The 27,088-nt window shown below is 38.6% G+C and overlaps 2 protein-coding genes and 1 long non-coding RNA gene across 4 annotated transcripts in view; 1 reads left to right on the top strand and 2 right to left on the bottom strand.

The window, feature by feature from the left end:
* The window catches only part of LOC106086436 (1-acyl-sn-glycerol-3-phosphate acyltransferase delta), a 52,233-nt gene extending 31,331 nt beyond the window's left edge, over nucleotides 1–20,902 (top strand). For both annotated transcript variants that reach the window (XM_059371058.1, XM_013251117.2), the window contains exons 2-5: nucleotides 14,494–14,726; nucleotides 14,821–15,356; nucleotides 15,423–15,780; nucleotides 20,564–20,902. In XM_059371058.1, the coding sequence (XP_059227041.1) occupies nucleotides 14,546–14,726; nucleotides 14,821–15,356; nucleotides 15,423–15,780; nucleotides 20,564–20,655 (1,167 nt within the window). In that variant the 5' untranslated portion in view covers nucleotides 14,494–14,545 and the 3' untranslated portion in view covers nucleotides 20,656–20,902. The remainder of the gene's footprint in view (nucleotides 1–14,493; nucleotides 14,727–14,820; nucleotides 15,357–15,422; nucleotides 15,781–20,563) is intronic.
* Nucleotides 2,674–11,034, bottom strand: LOC131998576 (activating signal cointegrator 1 complex subunit 2 homolog). Its single transcript, XM_059371060.1, has 2 exons — nucleotides 11,018–11,034; nucleotides 2,674–3,636 (listed from the first exon to the last, which is right to left on the bottom strand). The coding sequence occupies exon 2, from the start codon at nucleotides 3,628–3,630 to the stop codon at nucleotides 2,995–2,997; it is 636 nt and encodes a 211-aa protein (XP_059227043.1). The 5' UTR covers nucleotides 3,631–3,636; nucleotides 11,018–11,034; the 3' UTR covers nucleotides 2,674–2,994.
* Nucleotides 20,903–22,728: 1,826 nt separating the features above from the next.
* On the bottom strand, nucleotides 22,729–25,495 carry LOC106086420 (uncharacterized). Its single transcript, XR_001221128.2, has 4 exons — nucleotides 25,390–25,495; nucleotides 25,063–25,328; nucleotides 24,924–24,997; nucleotides 22,729–24,861 (listed from the first exon to the last, which is right to left on the bottom strand). It is a non-coding gene; the product is annotated as an uncharacterized LOC106086420 (long non-coding RNA).
* Nucleotides 25,496–27,088: the final 1,593 nt, after the last annotated feature.

Here is a 27,088-nt window from a genome sequence, read left to right as displayed (position 1 = left end):
TACGAAGTAACCTGGGGATACTCTGATGAAACGAAATGAAAAGAGCCTGCAATCGAGAAAAATCAATATAATGCGAATTCATCAAGTCGGGACTTATTCTGTAGTTGTATATAAAGATACTACAAATATAAAGACGAAGCTTTCCAAAATATTTAAAATGAAAGACATGGGAGAAGTTTCTACAGTACTCGGAATGTAAATAACTCGAAATCGTGACAGCATAAAAATAGATCAATCAAAATATGTTAAGGATGTTGTTGTTGTTGTAGCCACATTTTCATGTGGAGGTGGCGATCCTCGTCAAGCTCCTGTTGTGAGCAAGCTCGTTCCGTTCCAAAGGACCGATTGCCGCGGGAACAGGGTGGTCATTGATTATTTTAAGGCGCCAGTAACTCGTCTTGTCATATCGAGCATTATAGGCACTCAATATTTGTGCAAGAGCCGATGCCGCCCAGGCTCTCACTGAGACTATTTGCTCGATTCCGCTGATTGTCTGTGACTGCCGTTGCAACTACCACTATCCGCAACCTGTAGAAGCGCCCGGTAGCTCGCACTAAGCTTCTCTTGACAGCAATAAACACCACACAGATCGGACCTCAATGTTCGAGAATAAGGATGTTTTATTTCGCTTTAGAAAGAACGACTGAAATCGAGTGTCAACACCGATTGACACTAACCAGAAGCTATCTACTTCTATGAGCCCAAAGAATGGAAAGTAAAGACAGGAAATCTTAATCTTATAGGGAAGCAAGTGGTAGTTTTTTATACGCAACGAAAGTGTCATATGCCCTAAAGCCGTAAGATGCGTCGCTGGAAAGTGCGTTTTGCAATTCTTAAAAAGGAACAATAATCATAGATTTCGTATACAAATTTGATGTGTATAGTTCTGTTACTGGCTACTGCGACTCTGACCAGGCTGGAAATATAGATAACCGCCAAACGACAAATTTATCAGATGAACAAAAGACAGAAGTTTTCGACAAAGTAGTGAGTTTTTAGCCATATAAGGATCAAATTTATTACTCGATTTCGACGGATCTTTGGAATAGACATATTATATTGGGTTGCCCAAAAAGTAATTGCGGATTTTTCATATAGTCGGCGTTGACAAATTTTTTCATAGCTTTGGACTCTGTAATTGCATTCTTTCTTCTGTCAGTTATTTTTAGCTTGCTTTACTGTTACTTTTAGCTTGCTTTAGAAAAAAAGCGTAAAAAAAGTATACTTGATTAAAGTTCATTCTAAGTTTTATTAAAATTGCATTTCCTTTCTTTTAAAAAATCCGCAATTACTTTTTGGGCAACCCAATATTATAAGGACAAATGTCTGCAAGATATAAGTCCTTGGTGGTTACACTCGACCGGGCTAAACATAATGCTTTTTACTTGTTTTATTTTCTGGAGTTTGTCCAAATCTTTTTAGCGCCCATTTAGTCTTATATACAAATTAAAAGGTTTTTTATTTGTTTGATCCACATAAACACGAAAAATGCCGAACCACTTATTGAAATTTCCATACATTGTGGTCTGGAAAAATCATAAGCTACATGACCCTATAGGAACAGGTCATAGGTGTTGGAGGCCATTCAGCCCCAAAAACATAGTGTGTGTTTTTTTTGGGACTGTATGCTGCCTTCTCATCCCCTAACGGACATGTAAATTTGGAATATTTGCCACCAACTCTCAGGGAGGAAGCCCATCCCCATAAATTTCCAAAGGAAAAAGTAAGCCGACATGAGCGATGTGCGACTCAAATAATAAGTTTTTGAGAATAGTCTACGAATATGGACAAAATTTGGCAGAAAATATTGAATTGATAGGTGTTCGGATTTTAATAAAAATGTGGTTCTTAAATTCGGGCTAAGTGTTGCGGACTTCCAAATAACTCCTAAAATAACCACAAAAAAGCCAAATCAGACATAGGACGACCGGAGAGTAGGAATAAAGTACGAATCTGATACTCTTATTTGGAGGCATGTACCTGGGGCCGCCACTTAAGTATCCACTAAAATATGAAACTTAGGTAAAGAGACTTTGAAATTTGGTATTAGGTTGTTGCCTTAAGTTCTGAATATGTATAAAATTTTCCTTTTCTTTAACTTGGTCTGCTTAGAATGTAAAAAAAACTTAGCTCGCCGGATAGGGGAGGGTCCTTTGACCTTGCTGAAAGAGCTACTGAGACAACAATAAGAACTAAAAATATGCACATCCTAAGACTTTAAAACAAATGAACATACAATAAAAGGGATCGAAACTATGGCAATAAAATTTAAGAATACTATTTAGCTTGTTCTATGAGGACGAAAGATGTTGTTATCGCCCAGGACACTTTACAAACGATAACCACCCTCTACTCTTAATGAATTTCGTGTCCGTTGAATGCTAAATCCATTTCCTTAAATCGGTCTATAACCACGAAATTACTTTACCACATTACCATTTATCTTGCAACGCACCATTTGAGCACGACTGGGCTTCCAATGTAGACGGAGCGGGGGTGAGTGATCGAGAGAGATGACGTCACAATCGGAATTCCCTCGATGGCTGATGATGAGTGGACTGTAATTTAGGCGGTTTACTAAGCTTATTATTCCTCACGCACAGAGGAATAATAAGTTAGAAAAAGAGGAGATAAACCCAAAAGAGACAAGTGGAAATAAAAGGATGGTAAGTGTTTCGGTTGCGAGATTACAAAGGTAAGGGTGTTATTAGGAGAGGAGAAAAAAGTGTGGATGCTCACCTTGCTGCGGTTGTGTAAGAAGTGAAGTTTTAAAAATTACAGAAAGGGCAAGTGAGCTGCAGTACTAAAAGGCTTATAACTAACAATTCACAATAGTCTTACAATCTAGTACGGATGGCAAAAAAGGATCTCTTATACGCTAGACAATTCATATCAATTCACAATACAATTCAATAATTCATACAACTTATTCTACGATATGTTCTTAATTTTTAAGGGACAAATGCAAATTTGTCCATGGCGCCGGCCTTGCGGTTACGCAAAATTTGATGAGGAAGCGCAAAGTACGGTCGCCAAGGACTTTATAGCCTCTGACAGTATCAAGTAATTCGGTTGAGGGGCTGCTGAGCGTTCTTTTTTGGCTTTCTGTGGCTTTGGCTTCTGTTGAGGTCTTGGCTTTTGCTGAGGTCTTGGCTTTGGTGGCAGGCGGCCTCTTTGACTCTGAGACCTGTAGCGTTTTTTGGGTTGTCGCTGTTGTTGACCAGCTGAGGCTGTGTGTTGACGTTGGCCAAGGCGTGATTTAGCTGGTTGTTTGCGTTGGGCCGGAGTTGATGTTGATTGTTGTCGTCGAGGCCGTGCTAAAGTTGGTGGTTTCTTTTGGGGTTGTTGTCTTGATGAGGTCGATTTGGTGGTGATGGTAGAGCTGCTGGAGTTGAAGGTGAGTTTTCGTGGGTGCAGCATGGTGTGATGCCGAAACCCACATTTTCGACAAGTATCTGCCGACTGGCAGTCATCAATTGTGTGGCTTTTCGCCAGACAATTTCGGCAGTAGTTGTGCTGTCGAACTACTACCCTCCTGTCCTCCACCGTCATCTGGATGAAAATTGGGCAGTATCTGAGGGCATGGCGTTTTTTGCACAACATGCACTTGTAGAGGTTTTGGGCACTCATTTTGACCTGAAAGTAGACAGATGTTTATTGACTGTTGAGGTAAGCAAGAAATGAGAAAACAAATGAGAGTGAGATAGAGTATATAAACGGGTATGAAAAGTAAAGGAAATGGAAATGAGGGGAGAAGCAGACACACTTATGCGGTAATAATTTCCCCTATTGGGTTTGATCAAGTATGGGTAAGTGACATAGTTTAACGATTGGTCGAGTAATGACCCCGGATGCGATCTTCACATCCGCAATTCTGGTGTTCCTATCGGAACCGCTGTAGGTCTTAGACACTCTTCCCAGTCGCCAGTCACTAGGCGGTAGTAGATCGTCCATTACGACTACAAGATCACCGACCTTCACATTGGGAGAAGTGGTCTTCCATTTATAACGCTTCTGCAGCGTCCTCAGATACTCCTCTTTCCATCGTATAGCAAACTGGTGATGGATGGCCTTCAACTTCACCCACCTATTTACCACGGAGATATCCCCAGCCAAAGGCTCGGGAAATGACATTATCGGAGCGCCTTTCAAAAAATGTCCGGGAGTCAGCGCCGTGAGATCATTCGGATCCTCAGAGACGGCAGAGATGGGGCGAGAGTTCAGAACTCCTTCAATACGAGCAAGTAATGTGGCAAATTGCTCGAACGTGAATAAATGAGCGCCAGCCACTCTCCTGAAATGGTGCTTAAAACATTTCACGGCCGATTCCCAAAGCCCACCCATATGTGGAGCATGAGGGGGTATAAACTGCCACTCAAAGCCCTGTGTAGAGTACCTCTCAGCAATGTCGCTTGCTGCAACCTGAATGAAACTCCTAAACTCTCGTAGCATCTTTCGACTGGCACCCACGAAATTCCTGCCATTATCAGATACTACCTTACGAGGTAGGCCTCGCCTCCCAACGAATCGAGAAAAGGCGGCTTCAAATGCCGCCGTGGAGAGCTCGGAGCATGGCTCTAAATGCACAGCCTTTGTTGAGAAGCACACGAAAATGCTTACATAACCCTTTAAGAGAGGGGCTCTGCGAAGAGCTGAACTTTTGAGATCAAAGGGCCCTGCGAAATCTATGCCCGTCACGTGAAATGGTGGTGTTATTGTACATCTGTCAAGAGGGAGCGGAGCCATAATCTGGGAGCAAGGCTTCTTCTTGAAGATGATGCACGTTTTGCACTTGTGAATAATGCCCTTCACCCTTGGTCTGAGACGTGAGATGTGAAATTCTGTCTGAATCATACGACACATTAGGATGCATTCACCGTGGGCGAGAAATTCGTGCAAATGGAGCAAATAAAGGTGGCAAAGCCGAGAGTTCCCTGGAAGTATGATAGGAAATCTCTCGTTGTAGGGTAAAGAACAAGCCGCGAGTCGACCATTAACGCGTAGGACCTTGTCCCGATCCAGGAAGGGGTTCAGACATTGTAGTGAGCTTTTGTTGGAGAGTTCTTCAGAACTACTAACCTGCTTGTATTCGTCTGGGTACCACTTCATCTGGGCCAACATTATCAGACGGAATTTCGTGTTTCTTACCTCATCTTGGGTAAGAATTGGAGAGGAGTTACTAGTGGTCCCTCTAGATTCAGCAAGGCAGTTATAGTAGAATCTGAATATATAGGAGACTACCCTAAGTGCTCGGGGGTATGACGAGAATCTGAGCAGGATGTCTGAGTCTTCCACTGTCTCGTGCATAACCTGGATATTCATGCGCTTTCCCATTCCAGGGGATACCAAAGGGTTCCTGTTTGGCCATTCTGACGGTGGGTTCGTCAGCCAATTTGGGCCATGAAACCACAATGAGTTGCATGTGAGGTCTTGCGGCCTACAACCTCTTGTGCCGAGGTCGGCTGGATTGTCGTGAGTAGGGACATGTCGCCATGTCCCCCCTGGAAGAAGGTCATGAATCTTGGACGTCCGATTGGCCACGTATGTTTCCCATGTCCATGGTGGTTTTGTTAACCATCCAAGGACAATGGATGAGTCCGTCCAAAGAGTTATGCCACTAATGTCCAGATCGAAAGTGGATAGCACAATGTTGACAAGTTTTGCCAAGAGAAAGGCTCCATTGAGCTCCAAACGTGGTAGGCATACAGGCTTCAGTGGAGCCACTCTACTCTTCGCAACGAGTAAATTCGAGGATACAACGGATTTTGAGGCCCGACACCTAATGTAGACGCATGCACAGATCGCCGCCTGAGACGCGTCGGCGAACCCGTGAATCTCTACTGTATCAGTCGGATAGTACTGTAGCCATCTGGGTATGGAGATTGATCCGATGTGATTCAAGTCGGATATCAGAGAATTCCACTTCATTAGAGTTTCTGAGCCGAGTTCGTCGTCCCAATCCAAACCTTCTAGCCAAAGTTGCTGCATCAGTATCTTCGACCTGATTACAATGGGAGCCACCCATCCTGCAGGATCGAATAACTGAGCAACGGCAGACAGTACCTTGCGTTTGCTCATGGGCTGATCTGTTGGAAGAGCGCCGAGGGTGTAACTGAAAGAATCAGTAAGCGCATTCCATTTGATACCCAAGGTTTTCGTTGTGCTCGCTTCATCGAAACGCAAGAAGTCAGAGTCATAGAGACTCTCTTTGGGAAGCCGGGCAAGTAATTGTGGGTCGTTTGCAGTCAGTTTCACAAGAGGAAACCCTGCTTGCCCCAGAACTGATATCAAGTCCTCTTGCTTGCGGATAGTGTCCTCTATAGTGAAGCCACCAGACAGAATGTCGTCGACATAAGTCTCCTTCCTCAGTGTCTTTGCGACATTCGGAAACTCATCCTCGGAATCAGAGGCGAGTTGCAATAGAGTGCGAATTGCTAAAAACGGTGCGCAGTTCAGACCAAAGGTAACCGTTTTTAGTTCAAAATCCTTCACCGGTCCGTTAGGATCCGGTCTGAAAAGTATGCGTTGATATGCTCTGTCGATCGGATGTAGCCATATTTGCCTATACATCTTCTGAATGTCGCCACCGAACACATATCGGTATCGGCGCCAATTGAGGATCACAGACGTTAAATCGGTTTGCAGTGTAGGTCCTGTGCGGAGCACATCATTCAGCGAATAACCAGATTTGCTCCTACGAGATGCGTTGAACACAACTCTCACCTTCGTGGACTTGTGTTCTGGACGGACGACTGCGTGGTGTGGGAGATAAAATGAATTGTATCGTCCATCGCAGTTGATTTCCTGAGACGAGGTCTCCTGAGCGTGATCAAGAGAAATGTACTCGTTTAAAACCGAATTGTACTCGGTTTTTAGCTCGGGATCATTAGAGAGCTTTGTCTCCATCCGATTATACTGAGTCAGAGCCAGAAAGCGAGATGAGCCAAGAGAGAGGGAGTCGGAGAATTCTGCTTTGAAAGGCAGTCTCACGACGTATTTACCGTCCGGCGACCTGGAGGTAGTTTTAGAGTAGAACTCTTCGCAAAACTGATCATCTTCACAAAGAGGAGGAGCCATGGGTACCTCTTCTTGCTCCCAGAATTTTCTCAGAAGTTCGCTGATTTCTATATCCTCGAATTCCACCACGTTCGTGGAAAATGATAAAATTCTCTCAGTTTGCATTGGACCGCTCAATACCCAGCCAAAAACTGTATTGTATGCTGAGGTATCGCCACATATATTCCTCCTGATTCCTTCCATATTAATGAATCGTTCAGAATCATTGCCTAAAATTAGGTCAATTTGAGCGGATTTGTTGAAGTTTGGATCGGCCAGATCTAACTCCTCCAACTCGGACGGATTTGAGATTTTGAATGAGACGGAAGGAAGCCATTTTGTCATTTTAGGCAATACTATTGCCGAGACTGTGAAGCGAACATCGTATTTCTCCGCCACAATGACAAGTTGGCATTCCTTATTTGACGTTTGAGTCTGTTCGCCAATACCAAAAATCTCAAAATGCGCTTTAGAAGTGGGAATTTGTAAGCGCTTCTGAATTCGCTGTGTTATAAAGGTTCGTTGAGAACCAGGATCAATAAGAGCTCTTAACGTAAACAACTCCCCTTGATGTTCCATCCGAACCAGAGCTGTTCGTAACAAAATCATTTCGTTGTTGGACGAGAAATTGGCCTGAACGTGAGAGGGGCGCCTTGCGCCTGAAGTTGAGGGAGCCTCATTATGACCCGTGTTTCTCGAATTCATGCCAGACGATTTCATTTGACCCTTGTCATCCTCGCGACTAGAATGGGTTGCCTGATCTTCAGTTTCCACTTCTGGATTACTTCTTAGATGAAGCAGAGTGTGGTGTGGCTTATGACAAATTATACAGGTGTTCACACTTTTGCAATTTGTCTTGAGATGAGATGAGGAGAGGCAATTTATGCATAACTTGTGCTTGTATGCAAAATCTATGCGTTGTTGCGCAGTATATTTCCGAAACTGTCCACAACTTCTTATGGTGTGGTCGGAACTGCATAGGGGGCAAGAAGAGCTTAGCTTTTCTTGCGAGTGATAAGTTTGAACCTTACCACTGCTTTGAGACGGGAGCGAACTTCTGGTCTTTGTGGCTTTTATGCTCGAGAGCCGTTCCACGATTTCGTACCTGTTGATGAGGAATTCATCGAGCTGTTTCCAGGTAGGAAGATCGCGGTGAGATTTGAGGGATTGCTCCCACAGAGCCAGCGTTTCATCTGGCAACTTGGTCGAAACCAAGTATAAGAGTATGGGATCCCAGCTTTCTACATTGACGTCAAGAGTCTCGAGAGTGCACAGGCAATCATTCACGGTGGATTGAATTTTGTGAATTGCTTCACTATTCTCCACAGATGCCATAGGAATGTTGAAGAGAACCTTTAATTGATTGTCTACTAAGACCCGCTTGTTCTCATAACGAGCCTTTAGAGCACTCCAAGCGAGTTCGAAGTTTTCATCGCATAGAGTGAATCTCTTGACTATGGCGCCAGCTGCACCTCTAGTCTTGTTCCGCAGATGATATAACTTCTGAGCTCTCGTCAATTTTGGATGGTTAACGTAAACGGCCGTGAACATGTCACGGAATGATGGCCATTCCTCGTAACCCCCTTTAAATACCTCTGTATCACAGGGAGGCACTTTGATGTAACTGCCAGCCACCTCTTGAGAGGAGTGATCAACCGAAGGCTGGGGAATATAAGCCGGAATAAGGCTGTGCCTAGCGTTCTGGCGAGCATTTCCTCCTGATATTCTCAGAATATCCAGGATTTGGGACCTTGCCATGTAATAGGCTTCGGAGCTGGCATTGAAATTAACTCTAGCGTTGTCCCTGTAGTCCTTGGTATTGACACTTCTTGGAGCTAGCATGAGACCTTCATAGGTAGCCTGAAGTCGTTGCCACCGATTCTCGAGGTCCTCTAACTTTACTTCCAATACCGAATCAGTTTGATCCTGAATGTCACTCTGTTCAAATTGAGTGCAAAAGTTGATCAAATGGTCGCAATCAAAGAGAAACTTGTCTTGATTCGACGAAGTCTTAATTGCGGAAGTGGGATTCGATAAAGGATTAGATCCCGAAGGCAGAGAAGCCATGTCCGTGGTGGCTTCCTCTAAGTTCATTCTGTACTGATTCCGTACAATAGAGTGAACAATGAGAAATAGAGCAAATAAGCGAAGAGTGAAGAGATTTCAACTCCTGTCTGGGAAAATAGTGCAGAAGAATTACTTCGAGTAGAGATTTCAACTCTTGTCCAAGAAAGTAGCGCAGAAGAATTATTTGGTGTACTGTCGTGAGAAATCTATTTGCCTCTGGAAACACAGGGAGATAGAAACAATTTTGATTTGCGATTGGGTTGAGTGCAAGCGTAAAGCTTCGTTGAATAACCAAAATTGTTCACCTAGTAAGAGAGGTGATAAGATTCCGAATAATTAAAGTAGCGGGTTCTGCATAATATGCCAAATATAATTTTAAAAACTCAGAATCTTTGCGGGCGTCTAAAGAGCAGTCTTAGATTTAAAGGCGAGAATACCAAAGGCAAGATTTCACAGCTAATCCAAATAATTCATAACATTAGACGTGAGGGACTGAAATTCCCGTGATGAGCATAGTCGGAGGGATAAGTGGTGTCCGAAAATTCAATTTTAATTGAATTGCACCAAACTTATAAACTGCAGTTCAATAGACAGAGAACCGTCAATTTGAATTGCATTACAATCAAAAAGGAAAAGGTTCTGTTGTAGAGGAGTGTGGCAAAAGAGAACTTGTCGCCTTTTCTCACAACTATACACTGCCGCGTACTAATTGCGAGCAATTATTCAATAATTGACAAATGTTCAGATGATATCTGTTGAAATTTATCTAGAGTGGCTTATCAGCTGATATGTGTAAGTGAATTTCTCAAAAATCTAAAAACACATACTTCTCCAAAGCTTGATAAATTTCTTCAAATATCTCTGTTTAATTCATAGAAATTCTTTAACTTGTCAAACAAGTTCACAGAAAGGCTGAAAAAACAGGTAAAATGTGTATATGGTTCGAAATTTATGAGTTAGTAAATATGTGTGTATAATTCTGTTAGTGTATTGACGATTCCAAGACATTCAATTCAAATTGCATATGAATCAAAATGTCAAACTGCCGCTTTATTCATTGAGCTTTTTTCTCTAAGTGTATGCCTGCTGAGTGAGGGTATGTACTCATACGGTGCCGTACGCATGCACTGTTGCCAAATACTGCACACAGATTCTTGTTACTTCAGTGATTAATGATTTATATACGCAAATCAAAAATAAAAAAAAAATAATTATGATCGTGTATTAACTAATAACAAACTCTTCCAAAGATGCCAAACGTCAAGGAAATTCTTGTTTTCCTGTTCCAAATACCTTTTTTAATTGATTTAATTAAGCGGGGGAAATTGAGAAAAATAATTACGAATCCCGCAATTCAATACAAAACAAACAATCTGGTAACACCTAATAACACGTAGTTTGTTTTGTTCCTCTTCAAAAACAAATATTCCAATGGGAACAACTAGGGCAAAACAAACATGCGGATGATGACCATTAATGTAAGTGCGTGTGTGTATCAGGTGGCTAAACGAGAGGGCTCTGCTTGTTGTTCAGCGACAGAGTCAATACGTACGGAGTTGGCAGTACCGAGTAGGCAGCGCAGCGTAGGCAGAACAGAATGGGAGCGGGTAGGCAGATGCATAAACATACACTCATACGTATATAAGTGATCATATGAGAAGAGAATTGGCGCGTATTTCTTTATTTCTATTTGTATGTACCAACCAGTGCTTTTAGGCAGCAGCCCTTTTGGTTTGTTTGTTTTTTTTTTTTTTTTTTTTTGATCTTTTTCCTTATTCTTTCTCTTGTTGACAAATGTCTTGGTTGGTACTTTTTTACTTCTTCTGTTCTTTATTTACGTTTGCGAAACGATGGCACACAACTATGTATGTATGTCAATGTAGATGGGATTTACCTCAATCGATGGTTGTCTCTGGTTGTCTCAGTGGACGGCTTCGAAGGACCATGAGCACGACTGGGCTTCCAATGTAGACGGAGCGGGGGTGAGTGATCGAGAGAGATGACGTCACAATCGGAATTCCCTCGATGGCTGATGATGAGTGGACTGTAATTTAGGCGGTTTACTAAGCTTATTATTCCTCACGCACAGAGGAATAATAAGTTAGAAAAAGAGGAGATAAACCCAAAAGAGACAAGTGGAAATAAAAGGATGGTAAGTGTTTCGGTTGCGAGATTACAAAGGTAAGGGTGTTATTAGGAGAGGAGAAAAAAGTGTGGATGCTCACCTTGCTGCGGTTGTGTAAGAAGTGAAGTTTTAAAAATTACAGAAAGGGCAAGTGAGCTGCAGTACTAAAAGGCTTATAACTAACAATTCACAATAGTCTTACAATCTAGTACGGATGGCAAAAAAGGATCTCTTATACGCTAGACAATTCATATCAATTCACAATACAATTCAATAATTCATACAACTTATTCTACGATATGTTCTTAATTTTTAAGGGACAAATGCAAATTTGTCCACCATTCCCATATCGGAAAATATTTATCTCATGTTTCAATTCATTATTATTTTATTAAAAAATCAAGTATAACTTTTAAATCTATTGCTAATTTAAGCTTAGAAAATATAAATCGACCGTATACTTCTGTATACGAAATAATAAGAAACTAACATCAAATTTGGCTCATTCGAAGGTTCCTCTAAGTACCAAAAAAAAAATCGAAAACATAAGGCTTGACTTACGTTTTTAGATCCTCATATTAGGATAACGATAATGTGTAATAAATGGAAATTGTTGGACCAAAAATGTTCCCACAGTCGTAGCATTCTGCAACGATGCATTGAGCTCAATCCATACTTATTCTGCAATATATTCCAAATTAAAATTATCATTAAAATATTCCAACAGAATCAATCATCGTTGAGCATTAACAAGAGAAAATAAATACCTAACTAACATGCCCCCATAATCCAAACAGATTTTTGGGCCATATAAAGAATTTACATAGCAAATTCTCTCAAGCACTTTATGTTGTTATTCTTTTTATCTTTTTTTTTTGTAATTAGGAATATAAAGTAAAGCCTGGCTTATGCCATTAAGATTAAAACTGTTAGACTACGAATAAAAAAAAACAATGCTATTAAAAAACAGCCTTATGTTAAATACTTCATTATTCTATGTTATTAACATTACTTAAGCAAAAGTGAGTGACTTAACAGGGCTGCTCTCAATCTTTTAGTCCGGAAGTGTACGGAACTATGAAATTACAAAGATCCCTAGACCTGCAATTGTCATGGGTTTGTTGTTGATGAAAAAAAAAAACTTGTATGCGGGAGATCATAAAAAGTCGTTGCTTGTTGTTGTAAACGCAGTGTTTTTTTTCTTGTCTCCGCTTTAGGCAAGACAAAATTTGAAATTCGGTGTGGAGTGGAATGTTATGACTTTTATGATTTTTCTGGACATATGCTTCTTTGCGACCTTTTTTACCATGTGTTGCTATGCTATATTTTTTTATAAAGCGTAAGATCACAAAACACCTGTTCGTTTAAAAGATATTTCAGCGCGATCAACTGATTATTCCAAATTAATATTTGTTTCAATTCCAAAACGTTATGGTATAATTGACTGGCAGCGGAGGTGCACGTTTACTTCGAGGTCGAGGAAAGGAAAGAAAGAATCGAAGCACGCTGATTGGAATAAAAAACGATTGAGTGTTGCCGTTTTAATCGAATACACATGGACATATTTCTGTTCCCATTTGAAATTAAATCATGCCACTCTTGCTCAATCAACCACCTGTGGTTGCTGACGAAGTCGTTAGTTTTAAATTTAAAATGTAATATCTCTCGTAGGATGTTTGTATAAAAAAATAAGTGTATCTTAGGCAAAAATTTAAATAAAATAAATCCTTAATCTTTTGGAGTAGTAATAAGAAAAATCTTACAAACAAAAAAAAAACTGCAACAAGGTTGATCCAGCAAGGAGCTGTCGGAATTGGACTTTTATGTGCCCATGACCTTAAATGAAACAGGTTATATGACAGTTTTATCCAAATATGATCTGACCTCGATCAGTCTAATACAACTGAAAGACCCAAGGTTTAAGTGGCAGTCTACCATCAGACTCACTTTGACGTTTTCGTCCATTGTGATACCACAGAAACAGAAGAAGGAAGATGCCTTCTAGTTCCTACCATTGAACCATCAACATTTGTGAACCCTAAAAATTTTTTGTGGATTCACTCACACAAAATTTTTGTTTGCCCTATCGGATAAAAAATTAGACTTTTATTCGCCAATGACCTTAAATCAGGAGACGGGAAATACAACTCATTGTTCCAAATTTCATCTTATTCGGGTAGAAAATGCTCCTTTTATGGGTTCAAGATCATAAATTGGGAGATTGGTCTTTACGGTACATATATCTAAAAAGGTCCCCATGTGGACAAAATTCCTAGGATATTACTATACACATAAAACTCAGTGATTAAATTTCATCAAAATCGGAAGGTAAATGCGCCTTTATGAGTTCAGATGTCAAAGGATCTAATGGAACGTCTGTTACAAATTTCATTAAAATCAAATAATTAACACGGGAGATCGGTCTATATGGTAGCTATATCTACACATAGTTCGCTTTAGGGTGTAGCGAAGCATGGATAAACCGATTTAGGCCAAATAACGTTTTTACCTTGAAAGTTATACAAAACCCCAAACAGCATATTTGAATGTGTGGTCAAGCACCTAGGGGGCACGTCCATCCCCAAAACCCCACAAAACGGCCATATAAAACAGCCGATATAATATAGAAGCTACATAAAATGTATTAAAGAGTAAGGTACCTCCACCTCCAAAACCTCCCAAAACGGGCGAATAAAGTTCGATCGGCCTTAAATAAATGATTTTTGCACAGTACAGTGCTAATCTGTTGTACAAAATTAGTGGCCAAGTGTAAGTGGGTCGCCCGCCTTTCCCCCAAAAAAACGTAATTTTCCACCCCCCGATTGGCTGTTGTACAGTCTAATTAAAAACTAAAACCAGCGTTAGATAAAAAGTGTGCGAATGTGACTGGGTTTAAATGTTGTGTCTGGTATAACGTTCTCAGCACATCAAAGACTTTCATCTAGCAGCAATAACCAGATAACTACAAGTTAGCGATTGATATATGAAATAACACCCTAATTGTTTGCATTAGAAGCTTGCAAAATACAAAATGTACTTTCCGCTGGTAAATCATATACGTTTGAAATACATAAATATACCAGTTTATGTTTTTATGTTGTTGTGAAATAATGTGTGATTAGGATAATGAGCAATTATTTTTTGAGAATGCATTCTTATGTATACAAACCGTTTTCCGTTTCACGCGCGGTTTTTGGTGTACCATTTACCATTTGTTGATATAACCAATTGTATTTCTATTGCAGGTATTTTTTGTTTTAGTTGCCGCCACTGATAGATTGGATTTAGTACAAAATCATGTCTTCGCCGGTGGTTCAATTGAAAGAAAGACTGTTCCATTTCACCATAGCAATAACCTTCTTTGCATCAGGGTTGGTTATAAATGCTATGCAACTGATTCTTCTTCTGACAGTTAAACCCATCAATAAATGGCTCTTCCGAAAACTAATGTACTATTTATGCTATTCCTTGTATTCACGTAAGTATAAGAAATTGTTTTACAATTCTCGTAATCCCCAGAAGAGACCAAAGATTTTTTTATAATAATGTATAATTTATGCTATAATTTCCAGAATTAACCTTCGTAAGCGATTGGTTCTCCAACAGTAAAATTAATGTTTACATGGACGCCGAGGACGAGAAAAAATATTGCGGAAAAGAGAATGTACTGCTAATTATGAACCATTCATATGAAATTGATTGGTTAGCCGGATGGATGTTCACTGAGAAGGTTGGCGTTTTGGGCAATTGCAAGGCCTATGCCAAGAAAGTTATTTCGTATGTGCCCGTAATTGGATGGGCTTGGAAGTTTGCCGAATTTGTCTTCCTGGAACGCTCCTTTGACAAGGATAGGGAAATTATAGCACGACAACTGAAGGAAGTTTATGCGTATCCCGACCCTACATGGTTGCTTCTAAATGCAGAAGGCACGCGCTTCACAGAAAAGAAACATGAGGCTTCCGTAAAATTTGCCCAAGAACGTGGTATGACCGTTTTGAAACACCATTTGATACCCCGCACCAAGGGTTTTACCGCCAGTTTGGAAAGTTTACGTGGTCGGTGCCCTGTTGTATATGACATCAATTTGGCCTTTAAAAAAGATGCAGTGGTGAGTAGTTGTTTGCTTTGTTTTATGAAAACGAAGGTTTATACAATTTATACTCTGTCCTTTAAGAATCCACCTACCTTGTCAACACTTATGAGTGGCAAACCTGTTGAGGGATACATGTTCGTCAGACGCATCCCCTTAGAGACTGTGCCAGCCGATGAGGAAAAAGCAGCAGCATGGTTACACAATCTATTCATTGAAAAGGATAGAATCATCGAAAGCTTCCACACAACTGGTAGCTTCTTCAAAACATCGGGCTTTAAAGAAACGGCGTGCAAAATCTATCCCAGACGATTAAGTACCCTCCTGAACTTTGTCTTTTGGTTTTTACTCTCTATTTCTTCGATTCTCTATTATTTAATATCTTCATTGATATTGAAAAATTGGATTGGACTATCCATTGCCCTCTCCATCCTTGCCATATGTAAGTATAGTATACACGTAGTTTATATTAATGCCATTCAAAATTAGTCATTTCATTACCTGGGCTTCTTATATATTTGCGCCAAGACAATTCCATACAAATCTAAAATTTCTATGAAAATCAAATATCAATGACATTTTTGACGAACACCAATCCCATTGTGTTCGTAACGCAGAGATTAGCATGTCCGCCTATGACACTGAACGCCTGGGTTCGAATCCAGGCGAGACCATCAGAAAAAATTTCCAGCGGTGGTTTTCCCCTCCTAATGCTGGCAACATTTGTGAAGTACTATGCCATGTAAAACTTCTCTCCAAAGAGGTGTCGCAATGCGGCACGCCGTTCGGACTCGGCTATAAAAAAAGGAGGCCCCTTATCATTGAGCTTAAACTTGAATCGGACTGCACCCATTGATATGTGAGAAGTTTGCCCCTGTTCCTTAGTGGAATGTTCATGCAATCCCATGGCAGCACATTGTAAATATCGGATTGACACAATGGGATCCTTCACCGGCAACGGCTACCGCCTCAGTGTACAACACATTGCTACAACAACCACCCGGCACGGGATAGCTGTGAGCAACCCACAGGCTCGAACATTGAGGTACGACCTGTGTGGTGTTCAATGCTGTCACATAAAGCCCGGTAGCTCGCAGCTAAGCGTCCACATGTTGCGGATAGTGAAATGCTCCATACGGAGTAGCTGCAACGGCAGTTGCGGACAATCAGCGGTATCGAGCGGAGAGTCTGAGTGAAAGGCCGTGCGGCACCGACTTTGCAGAAATACTGGGTGCTTATGATACTCGATATGACAAGGCAGGTTATTGGCGCCTTTAAATAACCAATGACCACCGTGTTCCCGCTCCGATCGGCCCTTTGGACTGGAACGAGCTTGCTCACCTACAGGAGCTTGACAACGATCGCCACCTCCACATGAAAATGTGGCTACAACAACAAAAACAACCTAAACCCAACACGGGATAGCTGTGAGCACCACACAGGCTGAAACATTGAGGTCCGGCGATCGGAGCTCAACGTTCCAGCCTGTGTGATGCCTATAGTTATCCTGTACTGGGTGGATGGTAGTAAAAAAGCGCCGGATCCGAAAAACTTAAAAAAACCTAACCAAACCTTTTTTACTTTAAAGTCCTTCTAAAGTTTTTTTAGTATTTATAATCTATTGAATCAATTAGTTTTTTAATTGAAAACGTTTCTATTTCCAAGTACATTTTTAATTGAAAACGTTTCTATTTCCAAGTACATTTTTAATTGAAACAAGTAAGAACGTGTTAAGTTCAGCCAGTGCGAATCTTTGTAACCCAACACTATGGTTTTTGCTAAAAATTTACACAAAATGGCCTTATATAAAAGGCATAATTTTACTCTACATACCATAATCCTGCCAAACAAGAGATAATTGATGCATCTAAGCTTGTAGAAGGCTAATCCGGAGATCGGTTTAAACTGGTGCTAATCAGACTAAACTCAATTGGACAAACTAACCATGGATTTTGGAAATCATAAAAAATGAGGTGCAAAATTCTGAGGTGCTTCCTGGGCCTCGGGAGATAAGTGTATATGGGAGTCTTCTAGGGGTCAAGAAGTCAAGTCGAAAGCTACGCAAAGCCTCAAAAGTGTGTCAAAACCTGTGACAGTTTTGGCTTTTGTAAGGTTATTGCAAAAATATTTAAGATAAAATAAATTTGCAAGATTATTGAAAATACATACTTTCCTAAGTAAATAAGGTATATATATATATCTTCAACATTCTTACCAGAATCTTACAATAATCTTGACTAACTTTTGATGCTCGTAGTTAAAGTCCGTATTTTTATGCAAATTCAACCAGTTGCTTTCTACAATATTATTTGGCGCCGGCACTGGATAACTACGAGCACTACACAGGCTGGAACTTTGAGCTCCTTTCTGTGTGGTGTTAATTGTTATCACGAGAAGCTTAGCTACGAGCTTCCGGGCGTAGCTAAGCTGCTGCTCTATACGGAGTAGCTGCAATCGCAGTCCCGGACAATCAGCCGTATGGAGAGGAGCGTCTCAGTGAGAGGTCGGGTGGTGCCATCTCTTGCATAAATACTGAGTACCTATGGTGCTCAATATGATAAGGCGAGTTGTTGGTGCCTTTAAATAACCAATGGCCATAATGTTCCTGCGCCGATCGGTCCTTTGGCCCGGAACGATCTTGCTCACCTATAGGAGCTAGATGAGGATCGCCACCTCCACATATAGACATGTGGCTACAACAACAACGACATTGTTTGGCATATTCGGTAGCATTTTCCAATAAAATTTATTTTTGTGAACACATATTGGCTGGAAGACTTCAATTCCGCATGTATATATGCAATATTACCAACAGATTTTCCAAATAACGGATGGCAAAATTTCGATTTTGCATAAAAATCTGGACTCTACTAATAATATATCCAATTATGAACCGATGTAGCCCATTTTCATTTCTGTGTCAAGTATAACGGGTAATTTTTTAAGAGCTATAGGAAAATTTTTCAAAGAAAAAACACCTAAAATTCAGAAAAATGCTTGAAATCTTTATTTGAATCGATAGTACGGTCCATATAATTTAATGTTTGAAGATTATTTCATGCAAATAGTCCAATTTAGGAATACTTTTTCCAACATTTCGGCCGGTATCACACGAATAAATGCTTCAATTTTGTCTTCCAATGCGTCAATTGAAGCGGGCTTGTCTGTATAGCCCACAAAAAATAGTCTAGAGGCGTTAAATCACACGATGTTGGTGACCAATTGACCGGTCGCGAACGTGAAATAAAATGTTCACCGAACTCGCCTTCCAATAAGTCCATTGTTAGGCTTGCTGTGTGGCATGTGGCACCGTCTTGTTGAAACCACATGTCATGGAAGGCAAGCTCTTCCATTTTGGGCAAAAAAAGTTCGATATCATCTCACGATAGCGCTCACCATTCACAGTTACGTTACGATTCGCATCATCTTTGAAGAAGTATAGTCTAATGATGCCACCAGCCCATAAACCGCCCTAAACTGTGACTTCTGGCTGGTCTTCACTCCCAAATCGACAATTCTGCCTATTTACTTACCCATTGAGCCAAAAATAAGCATCGTCGATGGAATGGAAGAAGCGCGCGTTGAACTTTCTTAACAGAGCACGCATTTTGATAATAACATTCAATAATTTGCAAGCGTTGTTCGTTTGCAGCACTATTCATAGTTATATTAACCAAACTGAAGATGTTTGACAGAAAATAACGCTTTGGTACGGTTTATAGGTCAACGGTGTCATTGGGCCGTACTTCTTCCGTCCCGGTGAAGACCTGCACGTTACTGTGAGTGGGAAACGCCACTGTTCAATGATAACACGATACTTTTGGCCCCAATTGGATAATATGGACTTGGAGGACATGTGGTTTCTAAAGGACGGTGCAACAAGCCACATAGCGAATGTCACCATCAATTTATTGGAAACCAAGTTTGAAGAAAACGTTATCTTATGAAGTGGTCCAGTCAATAGGCCGCTTTGGTCGTGCAATTTAACTCCGTTAGATTATTTCCTGTGGGGCTACATCAAGTATATGGTCTATGCCAACAAGCCAGCGACGCTTTTTGAACGAATATCGAACGCGAAATCACTGCAGTATCGGCCGATTTATGCTTGAAAATCGTCGTAAATTGGGTTCAGCGTCCGGACTTCTGCAAAAGAACTATTTCTTTTGCAGAAGTTCCATACATAATAGCATTGAACGTATTTTCACAGAAATTTCATTGATAAAAAAAATCATGTGTAGAGCTCTTATTGAAAAAGGTCAAGAGTTTGGGGCCTCAATCGCCTAAACCCACAAAGAAATTCCCAAACGGACATTTGGCACACCGAGACAATATGGGATATCAAAATTCGGGGCCAATTGTTTGGGTACGCCCACATATGCCCCAAAACAGGTATATGAAGAACGACAACAATACTTTTGGGACATATTTTCGTCTTTTTGGGGCCTTTTTTTAAGCAGCCATCGGGGCCAATAAAATTATTCCTCAAGTAAATCCATTTAAAAAAAAGGTTGGGGGGTTCATAATCACCCTTATTCCCGTTGTCGAAGGCGAAAATCGACAACAGTCGTGGTCAAAGGCAAATTTTACATTTCGTGGTATTCTGTAACTTATTCGCCTTCGACAGTTTGACAATAGAAAAATGATGTGGTAAACAAAAAAATAATATAGAAGTAGGTTCCATACTCTTTCGACAAACAGGCGCGATGTAAGTTATATGGCAGTTATATCAGTTTATAGATCGATTTGAACCATACTTGGCACAGTTGTTTGAAGTAATAGCATAACGCAACGTGCAAATTTTAGCCAAAGCGGATAAGATTTACGCCCTCTAGAAGCTTAAGAAATCAAATTGGGATATCGATTTATATGAAAACATGGAAGGATTTGGCCAATTTACAATCCGAACCGAACTATACTTATAAGAAGTATTTGTGCACAATTGAAAGCGCCTAACTTACTTCTTCCAAAATTAGCGTGCTTTTGACAGACAGACGGACTTGGCTTTATTGACTTAAAATGTCATGACGATCAAAAATATATATACTTTATGGGGTCTTAGACGCATAATTCGAGGTGTTACAAACAGAATGACAAAATTAGTATACCGCCATCCTATGGTAGAGGGTATGAAAATCTATTTTCAAGAAGCCATTAAATCAATTAAATTAATTGATCATAAATATGAAAAATTATTAATATTTATTTATTTTTTCTACAATTTTCAGTCTATTTCTTTATGGTGAAAGCCATAAATATGTCAAAAATCAGCAAGGCATCAAATTATGGAGCTGAAGCAAATAAAACTCAAAAGAATTAAATGATATTCCTACAACGGACCGACGACCATCCAGTACGGCGAGAAAGCTTGTTTCTTCTCTGTATAGTAAAAATGCACAACTCATTTAAAAATGAATATTTTACGCCGAAAACTAACGTACAATTTATTTTGCAATTATACAAGATGTGTATTTAAAAGCCAAAAATCTACAAAAAATATATTTCTATATTTATATACATATTGATAAATATATAAATACATATGTGTACACTTAACATGAAAACGACTTTAAAAGCATCATCAATTCCAAACCTACGTGGAAACAGTGAAAACTCCCCCCAATGTATGAAATAATTTTAGATTTTATTAAAACATGCAAGTTATTTTTCGTTCGCTTCCTAATAAAGCATTGCAAATATTGAGTAGTAGTCATTAAAATTATAGTGTTATTTACGTTGAGTTCATGAAAATAAAAACAAGGAAAAGAGACGAATATTTAATTAACTGATTGAATTTCTTATAACATAAAGATAATAATAAGTGAAAACTGACTTACATCATATACACATACATTGTCCTCCTTAGTTATTTAAATCTGAAATCTGAATTTTGTTAAACGTTATTATTGGAATTAGAAAACCCATCTACATATATATATATATATATATATATATATATATATATATATATATATATATATATATATATATATATATATATATATATATATATATATATATATATATATATATATATATATATATATATATATATATATATATATATATATATATATATATATGTATATTGTATATTCATAGGTATTGTTAGCCAATGATTAATGGATTTTTTTACTCGGAACTGATCCCAGCGGGCCTACAGTGTTTTTTCTAATGATCTATCTATATTATGTACATATTTTAGTAAAACAAAAAGAACAAATTATATATATGTATACATACATAGATGTACTAACAAAAACAAAGCTGTTGAAATATATTTACAAATTGATTTTTTATGATAAATGTTGTCTATTTCTAAAATAAAAATTTTTATTTATAAAAAATCTGATTGTATTATTTTTTAATACACAGGCTAATGTTAATTAACAGACGATCTAAAAATTATGTATAAATCTTTATTCATGGTGGGCTTCAAACACCAAAAAGATGGAATTGAGTAACATCGATTGTAACTTGATCCGATTTTAAAATTATTCGTTCGAAATAGCTCGAAAATACCCTCTCATGGAAACTTTCCGCTCGATACCGCTGCTATATAAACCGATGAAAAATGCTCCTTTTATGAGCTCAATACTCCATATCGGGAGATCGGTCTATATGGCAGACTTATCCAAACATGATCTGATCTGGACCACATTTGACAGGAATGGGTAGGGGTCTACCAGAACACACTGCCAAATTTCATCGAATTCGGGTAATAAATGGATCTTTTACCATACCATATATCGGGAGATGGGGCGGTCGGTCTAAGAGCACCTATATCCAAATATAGTCCGATATGAACCACACTTCACAGAAATGGCTAAGGGTCTACCAGAACCCACTGTGCCAAATTTCATCGAAATCGGATGAAAAATTACCATTTTAGTGCCTTAAGACTTTAAGTCTGGATATCGGTCTATATAGCGGCTATATATAAATAAAATCCGATTTTATGAGATCAGAAGATCAGGATTATATACAAAGAATACGAAATCATCAAAAATTGTTTGGAAAATATTGTTATACCCAAGATATCTGCAAAATTATAAATACCCAGCTTTTGGGTATAAATGGGTAAATACCCAGGTATTTACCCAATTTACCGGGTAAATACCTTTTAGGTATTTATCCATCGCCTGCCTCTACGAATGGAGCATTCCACTATCCGCAACCTGTGGACGGGACGGCGTAGCGTTATTCGCCCAAAACGACAAATGCCATAATGCCCAATTTTTTTCCAATGTTAGTTGTTTTTGCACGCTTTTGGGCGCAATAACATTTTCTGACAATAACTTTGGGTCCTTGGTAGAAATGGATATGACATAACACCCAAATAACCAAAAAATTATTAATGACATAACGCCCAATGACATTAAACCCAAAGCAGTTACTTATCAAAACTTTAAATACAGTTCAACCCCAATTATCCGTCTTACTCGGGACCGAGCTGAGCACGGAAAATCGGAAACACGGTTAATAAAGTTTTTTTCTTAAATTTTATTATTTATCTGTTTCTGGTAGTACCATATAAATTGGTATATATTTAGAAAGCTTCTTAAAATATATATACATAAATATTGAAAGTACTTATGTAATGTTTTTTGTTTTTGTGCATGTATTCTTAATTTTTTGTTGGTTTGTAAGCTATGTACCTGCATTACACCTTTCTCTAAAATTTCATGACATTCCAGTAAAATACGATATGCCTTTATTGCTATTCAAAAATTTGGCGAAATCATATTTGCTATCTGAAGTCAAAAGTTTTTAAAATATTCATTTACTGTGGTTGAAGTTTCGGAGCGATTTCTGTTTTTTTTTTAATTTCCTTCGTCTGATTCCTCGGAATTTCCATTAGTCTCGTGTTCTTCACTTTGCTTAGCCATATGTATTATGCCATCCGATACAACAGCGCAGGATGTGATATCACCATCGACCTCTATCTACTTTAGAAGGTCATTATTTGAACATCCAGGGGATAGTGTAATGTTTGATTGTATAACAAAAGTTTAATTCCGTGTAACAGTGTCCTAAGATATAATAACTGTCTACAAAGCTGTCCTGATATTCAAAAATTTGGCGAAATCATATTTGCTATCTGAAGTCAAAAGTTTTTGAAATATTCATTTACTGTGGTTGAAGTTTCGGATTGTCCCTTGAACAATAGGCTGAATTAAGCATGTGGAAAAATTTTATTATAACTTTTTCAGATATTAATGCTTTCATGTATCTAAAAGCAAAAGCACTTTGCATTCTTTATCAAAACAAATGTTTTATTAGAATTGAATTTACGCATTTCTTCTTTTTGGTAAAATCCCCCTTTTTTAGATAAAACAATTTTAACTAAAAAACCATCGTTTGAAAATTTCCAATAGACTTTTTGAATTCTAGATTTGAAATTACCGTTTGTCATTTGTTTGAAATGTGTATGATAATAGGATTGGCGTAAGAACCATTTTACTCTCTTTAAAAAATTTGCAAGCAAAAGTACGCGAACGACTTCCAACGAAAATTTGCAGAAAAACAGCTAATTTTCGGTGGTTTTTTATTTGCATGCTTGGAAAACTATTTTTTTAAACAAAAAATACTGGCGATACTTTTGAGGTATTTTCCTTAGATAAACGGCAATTTATTGAGTACATTGAGAGTAAAAAGGCTAGAAGGGGAGCCATGCGTATATCCGTGATCTTTGTGCTGCTGGACAGCCATCACAAATTACCGTGCAATCACATGACAGCCGGTTCTACGTACCGGATTGGCCCGATGGAGTTTTTCATTGGCCCGATGGAATCTTTCAGTGTAAAACACACTGCTTCAACAACAATCGTGCACGAAGCTACGAATGTCATCCGTGATGCCAAGTCGAGCAAGGCGCTGGTTCCAGCCAGAATCTCTACACGGATGCTGAAGAATCTGAATCTGCCTGGAGGCGACTACCTTACAATTATCCTCAGCCTATCTGAACACTATTATAGTACCCGATGTTTGGAAGATGGGCAGTCTAATCCCGCTACTGAAACCTGAAAAGGACACGAGCAAGAGGGAGACGTACAGACTGATCTCCCATCTGTCATCAGTAGCCAAGACGCATGAGGGACTACTCCTCCCGCTCCTCTCGTTGGACAATTTCCATTCGCAGAGCATCAGCATACATTTCGAAGGATTGACCCGACGGAGTCCTTCATCAGCAATGGCTGCCGCCTCAGTGTACAACACACTGCTACGACAACAACAACAACAACTGCTTTACATGCCATCACCATATACAAAAGTATACTTGTTGTGCTGACAAAGATACCTTGGACTAGCCATCTAATGCTTTTGTATATTGTGGCTAAATTAATTGCTACGACCGCTGATGTGCTTGGTTGATTACTGCTCAGCTAGACCCACTCAATCCCATGGCAGCATCTTCCCTCCTTAACAAATTCAAAGGAACGGTGTTGGTTTCATCGTAGCTCTCCGATGAGGATGATTCCATCAAAACACTTAAGAAACCGATAATTGCTCTTTTTTTTGGTGTCTAGAAGGATACAATGTTTTAAATCAAGATTTTCCAAATAATTCCGCAAATTTTGCACTTACCTTCTAATGTAGAACACCCGACTTGAGGTAAAACTACAACTACATTTGTCGAGTTTTCTGTACCTGAACACTAGCTGTTGCCAAGAATCTTCATTAGAAGTATATGAAAATTAAACAAATTTGTCCAAAATTTACTTACCTCTGCCTTTTTGATCCATTTTGGGGTTAGCTTTTGTATTTTTATGTAACGGCTACTTTTCATAAAACAGCTGACCTTTACAAAACATATGTTCAAAGTTGCAAATTTCTGCTAACAAAAAGTCCTTGTAGAAATTTGCAGGTTCTCTATTTTCTACCTGTCAAAATTTGCGTTATCTCGCGCTCTCTTCTGCTGGCAAATAAAGTACGCGAACGACTTCCAGTAAAAATTTGCACAAATTTTTGAGTTTCCGAACACAGCTAATTCTGAAACTCCTCAATATTTAATTAGCTGGGCTCGTGACACTACCTTATAAAATTAATATACCTTGTGTAATGTCATGTCTAAATCGACTCGTTTTGCTTTTGTTGTTTTGAAAAACATCTCAACCGTTCATACTAGTGGAGATGTTTTGGAAATTCACTTTTCCACACTCCAACATAAATGTTATGATGTGCTTTTGTTAAGATTTATTTTTTCTTGCTTTATCTGTAAAATTTTATTTATTTTATCAATTGCTTTTGGAAAAAAATAGATTGTTATTTTTTGACATTATTCAAAGCTGTGTTTATTTAGCACAATTTAGGCATTTATTTGGACTCACATGCTTTGAATGACTCCTTATAAAGTGTAAATGAAAAACGAGTCGTTTTCAGAGAATTATAAATTTTCAAAACAGCTTTGGTCTGAACACAGTATACAACTTTATATTAAAATAAATGGTCAATAAACATTGAGAGGGTGTTCATCAAGAGGTTCGAAAGTGCCTGTTATTAAGCAAAAACTAAGTGAAAGTATCGATTTTATAAATTAAGAAAGCATAGAAAAATATTTTTAATAACAATTAATTTTTAATGGTAAAGGCAATCAAAAGAACATTTTAGTCATATAAAATTATTGTTTGTTTGCGCTTTCTTTTTTCGGTCTTAAAATCTTATTGAGATTTCATTGCAGGATATTGTCCAGCTTTAGACAATTGTTTAATGCTTTCTATTCAAATAATAGCATAGCAAAAAACACTTAAAAGTCAGCAAAAGTGTGCGGCAGTTCTATGGGTGATATTAGCTTGCATTAATGTTTATATCGCTTAACTGGAAACTAATTACACTTATCCGAACTACACTAAAGTGAAAATTACGGATAATTGAAATCAAATTGATGCATTTTAAGTGTTTCACTTATCCGGTTTCGAAAGTGGATACCACCAGCTTGAATGTTGTATGATTTTAAGACACCTCGTACTAAATTTTTACTTAATCGAACAAGATTGACGCGCAGCGAACTCAAATATTAGCTAATTTGTACAAAAATTAAATGTTTTCGAGCTTAAATAGTCAAATTTGAGATCAGCTTATATGGGGGCTATATTTATTGTATTTATGAACTTAACTAGGTGCGATTTTTATTCGATTTGGTTAAAATTTTGTATTTGAAGTACATTATGCCTTTTAGGGTCAGAAGGACCAAAAATAAATATAAGCAGTTTTCATGGCTACAACCTCGTTTGTATTGAATGCTACAATGCACGTAACCGCTGTAATAACGATTATTGTTAAAAATTAGAACAATTGTAAGTCGACTGCCAGGTGAGGTCATGCGAACCGTTGAGTACAATTTTTTATTTTTGTTTTGATTTTGTAGTAAATCTAAGTGTCAAAGGCTTGATAACACAGCTGTGATTTTTTCTAAAATCTCGAGGATATATTCTATTTGATCCGATATTCCACACATAAGCGACAAAACAGTGCTACAAAACTTAATTATATTTGAAGAAGATAAGTTGTAAAACAAAGTAAAACCACTTTGACATTCTAATTCACGGCATTTGCCACTCAAGGTAATTTCGTTGGGGGTAGTTTTTTGTTGTTGTGCTAATGACGGTACCTCTTAGTTGTACCATGACCGGCTGCAAGCATAAGTTTCTGTATCACTCAATTTTTGAATTCTGAGGCACGGAATCCATTTTGACAGAATAAAAGGCAACGCATAAGAAAGGTTTGTATCGTGAGAACTCACCTAATATGGT

This window comes from Stomoxys calcitrans, chromosome 1 (genome assembly GCF_963082655.1).
Source record: "Stomoxys calcitrans chromosome 1, idStoCalc2.1, whole genome shotgun sequence".
Classification (NCBI taxonomy): domain Eukaryota; kingdom Metazoa; phylum Arthropoda; class Insecta; order Diptera; family Muscidae; genus Stomoxys; species Stomoxys calcitrans.
The sequence above is the reverse complement of the archived record's forward strand: the minus strand, read 5'-3'. Positions and strand labels throughout refer to the sequence as shown.